The following is a 10,976-nucleotide window of genomic DNA, read 5'->3' on the forward strand; positions in this document are numbered from 1 at the left end:
CTGTAGTTCCTTTATAGCCCAACATTAGCCTCCTTTAGCTTAGCGGTGGTGACGTGAAGTCATGTGACCGTGCTGTAGTTCCTTTATAGCCCAACATTAGCCTCCTTTAGCTTAGCGGTGGTGACGTGAAGTCATGTGACCGTGCTGTAGTTCCTTTATAGCCCAACATTAGCCTTTAGCTTAGCGGTGGTGAAGTCATGTGACCGTGCTGTAGTTCCTTTATAGCCCAACATTAGCCTCCTTTAGCTTAGCGGTGGTGACGTGAAGTCATGTGACCGTGCTGTAGTTCCTTTATAGCCCAACATTAGCCTTTAGCTTAGCGGTGGTGAAGTCATGTGACCGTGCTGTAGTTCCTTCATAGCCCAACATTAGCCTCCTTTAGCTTAGCGGTGGTGACCTGAAGTCATGTGACCGTGCTGTAGTTCCTTTATAGCCCAACATTAGCCTCCTTTAGCTTAGCGGTGGTGACGTGAAGTCATGTGACCGTGCTGTAGTTCCTTTATAGCCCAACATTAGCCTCCTTTAGCTTAGCGGTGGTGACGTGAAGTCATGTGACCGTGCTGTAGTTCCTCTATAGCCCAACATTAGCCTCTATTAGCTTAGTGGTGGTGACGTGAAGTCATGTGACCGTGCTGTAGTTCCTTTATAGCCCAACATTAGCCTCCTTTAGCTTAGCGGTGGTGACGTGAAGTCATGTGACCGTGCTGTAGTTCCTTTATAGCCCAACATTAGCCTCCTTTAGCTTAGCGGTGTTAACGTGAAGTCATGTGACCGTGCTGTAGTTCCTCTATAGCCCAACATTAGCCTCCTTTAGCTTAGCGGTGGTGACGTGAACTCATGTGACCGTGCTGTAGTTCCTTTATAGCCCAACATTAGCCTCCTTTAGCTTAGCGGTGGTGACGTGAAGTCATGTGACCGTGCTGTAGTTCCTTCATAGCGCAACATTAGCTTTTTTGTTAATATCTGGATATTATAAAATCATATGGAGGAATCCCATTGGACCAGGGAGATGCTGCCTTCAGGGACCAATACAAACATCCTTGCATCTCTCTATGAACACTATCACATCACACATGACTCACACAGTGAAGACAGAACATGACTTACCTCTATGAACAACACAGATATGACATTATGACATAATGACGTTTCTATCTACAGCAACACAGAAGCACTACAGCGGGGTCTTTAGGACAGACAGTTACAGATCAGTTTCTGAGCAGATTATCACACTTCATCAGGAAGCTGCACAGAGCAACACGTCTACAACGATCAGCGTTAACACATCGGGGACTACTCTCTAACACATGAGGAGTTAGTGACACATCGATCTGACACAGGGGTTACTCCATGAGCATTTCAAAGACGTTATTACCTGTGAAGTCTGAGAGCTATCTTCAGCTATTGGCCTGAAAACCAGGGGTGGAATCTAATGAAGTACAAGTACTCAAGTACTTCACTTAAGCACAAATCTGAGGTACTAAATGTATTCTATTTTCATGCTACTTCATACACTACTTCCACTACATTTATAGGACTGCTTTTACAGGTTTAGATATTAGCTAACATTTAAGGTACTTTAAGTGTAGTTTGACACCAATACTAGCACTTGTTGAACTTTAAGTGTATTTAGGCACTTATGCTAGTTCTTTAACTTTGGGTACTTTCAGTATATTTTGAAGCCAATACTTGTGCTTTTACTTGTTAAAACTATGAATGCAGGACTTTTGCTTGTAGCAGAGTATTCTGACACTGTAGTATTGCTACTTGATATAAAACTTCTGAATACTTCCATCACGGCTGAACCCAGAATATCCATCGAATATCATTCAAACCTAAACCCTGCATTACTGTGACTCCTCAACAAGCTGCTTTCTAACCAGCTCTCTGTTTGTTCCTCAGAGGCTCAGCAGGCCTGAACATGAGCTTTGATAAAGTTTGGAAGCACCTCGGGTCAGAGGGGGGGGGTTACTGTATCTGGGGTGTGTGGGGGCGTTCAGGGACACAGCTTCTGGAGCGTAAAGCTCAGCGCTGAGGCTCAGTGTGTGTCTGCAGCTTCTCAAAGCAAAGCGTCTGCAGAGCTCACACAGTTTCTGCCTGGCCGCTCTGCAGAGCCTCGGCCTGGGAAAGGCTTGTGTAGAAGTTTAAAACACTAACACAACACACCGAGAAGTATGTCTGAATACCTCCAGAACCTGCTGTTTACTCAGTACAGGGGGGGGGGGGGGGGCTATGCTATAACACCCCTTGTTGTTAAATACAAACTATGTGCAATATGTGCCTTCTAAATCCAAAGAACTGTTACAGGATGTGTATTTGGTAAATTGTGTACAACATTAAGCTGTCTTTGGCTCTTTACAAATGTACATTTCCCCTCTGTGGGACGAATAAAGGTATTCTGAATCTAATGATAAGGTTGGTGGTTGGGGGGGGGGTGATGAAGACAAAACAAGACACGATGGAACAATTATTAATAAACGCAACATAAAAACAGAATGCAAATACAGTCAGGGCGCCTTCACAAGACAACGCTTAGTCCGGTGTAATCTGGTGTGGTAAAAAAAAAACGGAATTCAACCACTTTTAAATTTGCATCACGATTAAAGACAACCATGACCCATGTCCCGCCCCTCAGCCTATCACGGAGAATGTGTTGGAGCGGCAGCCAATAGGAGAGTGAGGGTTCCATAGTGATGTCACTTTACTAGATTTCTCCCTCGGGTAGTTCTACTGTAGTTGAAAATACCTCGTGATGCCTTTCTGTAGACTGCGGGGACAAGATGGTTTTCACAATGGTCCTGAAATGCAGGATCACAGCCTGAGATGGACAGGGATATACAGCACATCTTTTTATACATCTTTTTATGTATATTTGTATTTTTGTATTCGGGATTGTGGGAAAGGGTATTTCGATCTCTCTGCCTGTACACACAAACTGAAAGACTAACAATAAAGTGGACTTTGACTTTGATAACTTTAACGTCCACAGTAAGGTATGTAAAGTCATTTGAAATAAACTGGAGGATAGTCTGTGGACAGAAGTGGGAGCTAAGCAGGATACAAAGCTAATTGTTCACTTATTTGATCCTTTAATTCGAGCACTAATAACCCGATTCAATGGAAGACAAGAATAACAATAAACCTAAATATGACCAGAGACAGACGGACTTGTGAAGGCGTCCCAACGAGTCGACCAGCCGGCTGACTTCATGTATTTGCATCTTAACGGGCTGGGTGAGCAGCGAATTATCCGTTGACAGGATCATGTGACCATGTGACCATGTGACCATGTGATCATGTGACCATGTGACCATGTGATTATCATGCATTAGTGACAGCGTGAGGACGAGGTGAGTAAAGACGATGATGAGGACGGACAGATGGACAGACCTGCAGCTCCTCAATACGTCTCTGTAACACATCGAGACTGTTGCTTTTAAACTGATGGAAACCGAGAGAGGGAATGGCCTGAGCAAACGTCACAACGAGGGAGGGGGGGGGGGGATCAAAAACAAAAAACCATGGGGGGAGGAGACAAACAGAGAAATAAAGAGTAGATGTCAAAATGCGGAAAAAACAGTACAAACAGAATGTTGAACTCCATCGGCATCGGACACACCTTCGAGAGGAAATCAGATTAATATCACGGCAAAATGTGAATGTGTTAAAGTGACGGTGCGGCAGCGGTGAGGGGGGGCTCACCTGGGGGGGGATCTGACCCCCGTTCTTCAGCCAGGTGAGTTTCGGGGTCGGGGATCCTGTCGCTCTGCAGTACAGACGGACATTGTCTCCTTCGTGGGCTTCGATGTTCTGAGGACTGACCTGAACCTGAGGCTGCGTGCCGACAACGCTCGGGTTCGACTCTGAAACAGAAGGAATTGTTAACATTAAAAGAATCCACAAAAAAACTAAAAACAAAACAAAATTCTGAAATAAATTTGAAGTTTAAAAAAAAATATATATATTTCGTAAAACAAAAAAAAACTATATACTTTAAAAAAAACACCAACAATTTGAGAAAAGGCAAAAAAACAAACAAAGGAATGTAAAATAAATTATATTTAAAAAAAAATTGGGAAAAGGCAAAAATTGTTTAAAAAGAAAATGTATATAAAAAAACCACAAAAAGCTGAACAAATTAAAAAATGACACCTTGACATAATTTACTCAGCATAAAATATGATTATGAAAAAACACACCACCCCGACCACAGCTCCCTGACAAAAACCCTCCTGGCTCATTTCGTTAGCCTTAGTAAAGGGAGTAACGTGGGCAAAGGAAGAACCATCACATCTTAAAACGGATACGAATCACAGGGAGGAAACGCAAATGATTTTCCTACTCTCTGACTTTTCCCTTGGCAGGAGTCTTCCTGTTTCCTCCCAGTTTAACTTCCCACGCCTACTTACACATTAATAACAAACATTTCAGGACCAATTCATTTCAATGTAAGGACCCAACAAGCCCCAGTTTGAGAAACGACGCACCTGGGATGATTTCCTCATGGTCTTTAGAAATGCTGTGTTTTGAACTCATAATGTTACACACTGTTATTTCCAAGGTATTAATGCAATCTAAACAGATGCTACCACATGTAAAAACTAAAAAAGTCACAAGTCCTAATTCCCATGTCTTAGCTTTTTTTTTAAGACTCGTAAGGATTTAAATACCAGAAAAAGGCCTATTTTCTTTTAGCATTTTAGGACTCTTTAAGGACCCTGCCAGCCTACCTATCCCAAATATTATAAAACTCATAATATTGGTTTACATTGTGGGGACCGGGCATTTGGTCCTGATTCCGTTGGTGGTCCTCACAAGGCACGTAAACAAGTGTTTGTGTGATACCGATTAACAAACACAGTCTTACTTTGCACGAACAGGGAGACCCGCACTGTGTTCTCTCCGTGTGTGTTCAGGGCCTTGCAGGTGTACTCCCCCTCATCAGCTGGATCCACGGCGCTGAAGCTCAGGACGCCTCCTCTGACCACAGCCCGGGGGCTCATCCTGTTCCCCGGACCCCCTGCAACAACACACAGGCACACAGAGGGGTTAGACCTATTTCCGTGTTGGTCCCTGAAGGCAGCATGTCCTTGGTCCAATGGGATTCCTCCATGTTGGTTTGGATTATTGCAGAAAATAATCTCTGTGTCAAACAAACGTTTCTGATACTTACAGGTTTAGTTCAGCAGGATAATCTCCACATATAAACACCACTTCATGATTTCTGAAGTAAGAAGCTAACGTTAAGCTAAAGGAGGCTAATGTTGGGCTATAAAGGAACTACAGCACGGTCACATGACTTCATGTCACCACTGCTAAGCTAAAGGAGGCTAATGTTGGGCTATAAAGGAACTACAGCACGGTCACATGACTTCACGTCACCACTGCTAAGCTAAAGGAGGCTAATGTTGGGCTATAAAGGAACTACAGCACAGTCACATGACTTCACCTCACCACCGCTAAGCTAAAGGAGGCTAATGTTGGGCTATAAAGGAACTACAGCACGGTCACATGACTTCACGTCACCACCGCTAAGCTAAAGGAGGCTAATGTTGGGCTATAAAGGAACTACAGCACGGTCACATGACTTCACGTCACCACAGCTAAGCTAAAGGAGGCTAATGTTGGGCTATAAAGGAACTACAGCACGGTCACATGACTTCACGTCACCACCGCTAAGCTAAAGGAGGCTAATGTTGGGCTATAAAGGAACTACAGCACGGTCACATGACTTCACGTCACCACCGCTAAGCTAAAGGAGGCTAATGTTGGGCTATAAAGGAACTACAGCACGGTCACATGACCTGCCGTCACCACTGCTAAGCTAAAGGAGGCTAATGTTGGGCTATAAAGGAACTACAGCACGGTCACATGACTTCACGTCACCACCGCTAAGCTAAAGGAGGCTAATGTTGGGCTATAAAGGAACTACAGCACGGTCACATGACTTCACGTCACCACCGCTAAGCTAAAGGAGGCTAATGTTGGGCTATAAAGGAACTACAGCACGGTCACATGACCTGCCGTCACCACCGCTAAGCTAAAGGTGGCTAATGTTGGGCTATAAAGGAACTACAGCACGGTCACATGACTTCACGTCACCACCGCTAAGCTAAAGGAGGCTAATGTTGGGCTATAAAGGAACTACAGCACGGTCACATGACCTGCCGTCACCACTGCTAAGCTAAAGGAGGCTAATGTTGGGCTATAAAGGAACTACAGCACGGTCACATGACTTCACGTCACCACCGCTAAGCTAAAGGAGGCTAATGTTGGGCTATAAAGGAACTACAGCACGGTCACATGACCTGCCGTCACCACCGCTAAGCTAAAGGTGGCTAATGTTGGGCTATAAAGGAACTACAGCACGGTCACATGACTTCACGTCACCACCGCTAAGCTAAAGGAGGCTAATGTTGGGCTATAAAGGAACTACAGCACGGTCACATGACCTGCCGTCACCACCGCTAAGCTAAAGGAGGCTAATGTTGGGCTATAAAGGAACTACAGCACGGTCACATGACTTCACGTCACCACCGCTAAGCTAAAGGAGGCTAATGTTGGGCTATAAAGGAACTACAGCACGGTCACATGACTTCACGTCACCACCGCTAAGCTAAAGGAGGCTAATGTTGGGCTATAAAGGAACTACAGCACGGTCACATGACTTCACGTCACCACCGCTAAGCTAAAGGAGGCTAATGTTGGGCTATAAAGGAACTACAGCACGGTCACATGACTTCACGTCACCACCGCTAAGCTAAAGGAGGCTAATGTTGGGCTATAAAGGAACTACAGCACGGTCACATGACTTCACGTCACCACCGCTAAGCTAAAGGAGGCTAATGTTGGGCTATAAAGGAACTACAGCACGGTCACATGACTTCACGTCACCACCGCTAAGCTAAAGGAGGCTAATGTTGGGTTATAAAGGAACTACAGCACAGTCACGTGACTTCACGTCACCACCGCTAAGCTAAAGGAGGCTAATGTTAGTTGTGATGATGTTTAGTAGTCTCATTTAGACACTTGCTAACTGACTCCGTTTTTAAATCCACCAGTTGGGTATTAACTGACGTATTACACGTCTTAGAACAAAATGTTAAAATCTATTCAGCTTGTGTTAACCACAGACCTTATTTCAGGCTAACAACCAAAAACACATTCAGAAAACCATTGACCTCCAGACCAGGGGACAGGAAGTGATGAAAATGAATCAGCAGAAAGTACTCGTACCGATCCATTCGATGGCGGCGGTGGGGTTTCCGGTCACGGTGCAGCGAAACTCTGCCCGTTGACCCTGTATGACGTTCAGGATGGTCGGGGAGACGCTGGCCACCGGCAGAGTGGCCTCTGAAGCTAAAGGACGGGAAACAGGAGTCATAAAAACATCAAACCGGAGAGGAAGAAGGACACCACCTAGAGGCTCGTGGAGGAGTGAAGCGTGACAATGAAGACTGGCGAGGTGGTGGTGAAATGGAAATCAGCAGTCTATGATGGATACCTGGGAACTACACTAGAGCACAACCTGATCTTTCCTGAGGTCTCTGACTAAGGGAAAGCTGAAGGGTCAGATCCACTAAAGATATCCAGCTAATTCAATTGCGAGGCTAACATTAAGCTCAATTACAAATAAGGAGGTACAGTGGAGGCTGTTACCATTCGTTGTGTAGATATGCATTCATAAACTTAACCATTCTTTTTTTTATTTGGACCTGATTGGTGGCGCCAGATACAAATGTGAAAGATCCCCAAAGCTATTAGAAATCATCCTGAAGGGAACACAAGTGTGTGAACCAATTTTCATGATAATACATCCAATAGTTTCCAATCAAGATCACAAATGTGGTGCTCGAGGAAACATCTGGCGATCCCCAGTAGTGGCAAATAATCGACCAGGAATGTAGAGTTAGAAGTCATAGGGTTTATTCTCCCAGCTGTAACACATATCTAAAAAATATAGCTAAACTTAGCTTGATTAGGGACTGCGGATGGAAAGGAGCTCAAAGCTAAATCTGGCACTGTTACGCTTAATACATTTGAATGCTTTAAGTGTTCATTACTTTTTCCTGTCAAATAAATGATTCAATGAAAAAATGGCTAGATACCGCTCGAGGTCAGGAATGAAAAGACTTGTCTCTTTAACTTGGATTAACTTCCATCAATGACATCCCACTAATTCAGGATCTTTTCTATCTGTCTGACGCATTGGAACTATTCCAGAGTCAGATCTGATGATACCTTGATGAGATGGGATGTGTTAGGCACAGTATGATGTTTGAAGCCCAGATAACAGCTATTCACAGGACAGGAGAAGAAGAAGAGGAAAGAGATAAGGATGAAGAAGAAGAAGTAGAAGAAGTAGAAGGGACATATCTTGTCTCTGAATGTGGAGACATTATAGGTAAACATCTAGCTACTGATAATGCAATAGCTAAAGACTAAATCATTGAGCAGCCTGGGTTAAACCAAGTCTCTGAATGGAGCAATCCAATTTAATTCAAGTGTAATTTAGAGGGGCATTATCCTCCATTATCCCACAATTATCTTAAGAAGTAAACGGGTCGGTGCCTGTATTCACAACACTGACTCTGATATTCTTCCCTGATGGAAACTAAGCTCCACATTCGTGAGGATTCGCCCTGAGGAGGATTTCTCTTTCCTGCAGTGATGGACCCGATGAACCCGGAGAGGACAGAGCCGGTGGCGCTCGTACAAAACAACCTCCACAGGAAACAGAACCACTGAAGACAAATCTTTAAACTCAGGGGTGTCCAAACTACGGCCCCCGGTCAAATATGAAACGGCCCTTAGCTAATTCAAAAAGTATAATGCAGTACGGCCTTCAAATCAACCTGTGCTTGTCATGTACTCTACTTCTCAAATACAGATGTAAAACAACATGACACAGTATTCATGTGTTAATAAGTCCACTTTCAAATAAAGTAAATTAAAGTTATCAAGCAAATCTTAGTTTGCCGAATAACTTATTTCCATAACTAGCTTGAAATCTAACCTTCAAGCTTCTGTTTTAAGGAATGAGCTTTCAACTAAATAAAGTAAACCCTCTGGAGAGCTGGGATGTTTCTGAAAGCATCTTCAAGTATCAAGAATGATCGACCTACATTGGATTGATTGAGCTAACTTATAAGTGAACTGATAAGGCAGCACACCTCTAGGGAGCGGCCCAGCCCCTCGTGTGCTTTTCTGTTTGTGGCCCTCAGTGGAAAACGTTTGGACCCCGCTGCTTTAAACTAAAGGTGTGTGCTCACAAAGAGTTGAAGTCTTGCGTTTTTTTCTTGTAGAGTTTCCTGCAGAAGTTGTTTGTACGTGGCGCTACCCACTTCCAAGCTGAGGAAGAAGAAGAAGCATGCAGGACCCAGAGAGAGGAAGGGTCTCTTCGCAGAGAGGAAACCATGCCCATGCGGACTTACGCTTCCTGTGTCCTTCAAACATTTCATAGGCTGTGTAAAACATCTGAGTCTGTGAGGCCTCTGGAGGGAGGAGGGAGGGGGGGAGAGGTCAGGTTTCTGGGACAGTTTACCTCCCACTGTGGACCGCCGTGGGTTTGTCCAAATGGTTCCAAAAACACACGATTCAAACATGCTTCATGAATTAAAGTGGCACCAACCGCAGGAACGTTCTCCAGGAAGTGGAACCTCTTACAGGTCCCCTATCACCCTCCTCTTCATCAATATCTCACAGGTCCCCTATCACCCTCCTCTTCATCACTATCTCACAGGTCCCAGATATATCCAGAGCCTGTCTCTGATTGGCTGAAATACCAAACAGCATTACCCATAATCCACTCTGTTTCAGCCCTGTTTCCAAAGTGCCTATTCTCTGTCTGTGGCTTTAGATGAAAATAAGGAGCCCCTCCCCCACGCCCCTCTGAGAGACATTTGGTTACAAAGAACTCAAAGGTGAATTCATTCAAATGTTCCGCAATCTCGCGGGAACATCTCCGCAATGGAGCGAGCTTAAGTTTCACTTTCGATTGCATGATGTGGCCCAGCGTCAAACATGTTGCCACTTGTCTGTACCATTTCCAGGCGATTTGAATCTGTTCTATGTTCGATGTGTTTTTTAGGATTTCAAGAAGCATTTAGAACAAACAATGGATGTGTTTTATGAACATGTATCCATGCTGAAAGTATTTAGATGTTAGAGTGAGATAGAGATTATTATCTATGCATCAGATGAAGCATTGCATGAAGTCTGTTGATGATCAGAGGCTGGGACAGACCATGCAGACCTCAGAGAGTTAGACTTGGGCCTGCGACCATCGTTTGATTGTATTTTGTTTTGAAAATCCACAGCGGAGGTTTGTGTCGAACTACATGCGGTGTATTTTGCGTATCTCTCAGTAGCCAACAATCTGTGAGTCTGTTGGCTCGGACATAAACTCGTGTTTAAAGTAATACTACATAATAAACGTAGTCTACATTTCATAATAAGAGGTGTAAAACCTGAGAGGATTTTAAATCTCATTTGAACTAAAGGCTGATATAATCTGTATTTGTATTTGTATTGTTGATTTAATGTGTGATCGAGGCGATGTAGAGAAGCTGTCATTATCAGGCTGTCATTTGTTATACTGTTGGAGTGTGAGCAGGGCTATTGTTTCTGGATACTTGTGGAGTTAGGGGGTCCATGAGAGTTTTCTTATTGGTTAAGTGTCCTTGGTATGAAAAGGTTTGAGAAACACTGCGCTAGTGGATAGTCAAAGGGGGGAGCCTCGCTGCGGGGTCATTATTCAGATGGCCAGTCCGCCCCTGAGAAATGTCTATGCAAACGTTATTATTAATAATAATAATAATAATTACAGCAACAAATAAAAAAATACATTTTCAATTTTTATTTTGTAATCATCTCGAGACCCCCACTTTGGGAACGCCTGGCTTAATCTAACGTCAGCGGGGGAACTGACCTGATCTCCGCGGGTCTCTTTCCCGGTGGACACGCAGGTAAACAAC

At 44.0% G+C, this 10,976-nt stretch overlaps 1 protein-coding gene across 1 annotated transcript in view; it reads right to left on the bottom strand.

Moving 5' to 3' along the window:
- Positions 1–9,778, bottom strand: part of hspg2 (heparan sulfate proteoglycan 2) — a gene marked incomplete at its 3' end in the record, with an annotated part of 34,778 nt that extends 25,000 nt beyond the window's left edge. The window contains exons 1-5 of the mRNA XM_079677910.1: positions 9,435–9,778; positions 7,237–7,359; positions 4,868–5,020; positions 3,703–3,863; positions 3,391–3,468 (exon numbers count right to left, since the gene is read on the bottom strand). Of these exons, the coding sequence (XP_079534036.1) occupies positions 3,391–3,468; positions 3,703–3,863; positions 4,868–5,020; positions 7,237–7,359; positions 9,435–9,477 (558 nt within the window). The remainder of the gene's footprint in view (positions 1–3,390; positions 3,469–3,702; positions 3,864–4,867; positions 5,021–7,236; positions 7,360–9,434) is intronic.
- Between the last annotated feature and the right edge of the window lie 1,198 nt (positions 9,779–10,976).

Source organism: Notothenia rossii (genome assembly GCF_949606895.1).
Source record: "Notothenia rossii genome assembly, chromosome: 4".
NCBI lineage: Eukaryota > Metazoa > Chordata > Actinopteri > Perciformes > Nototheniidae > Notothenia > Notothenia rossii.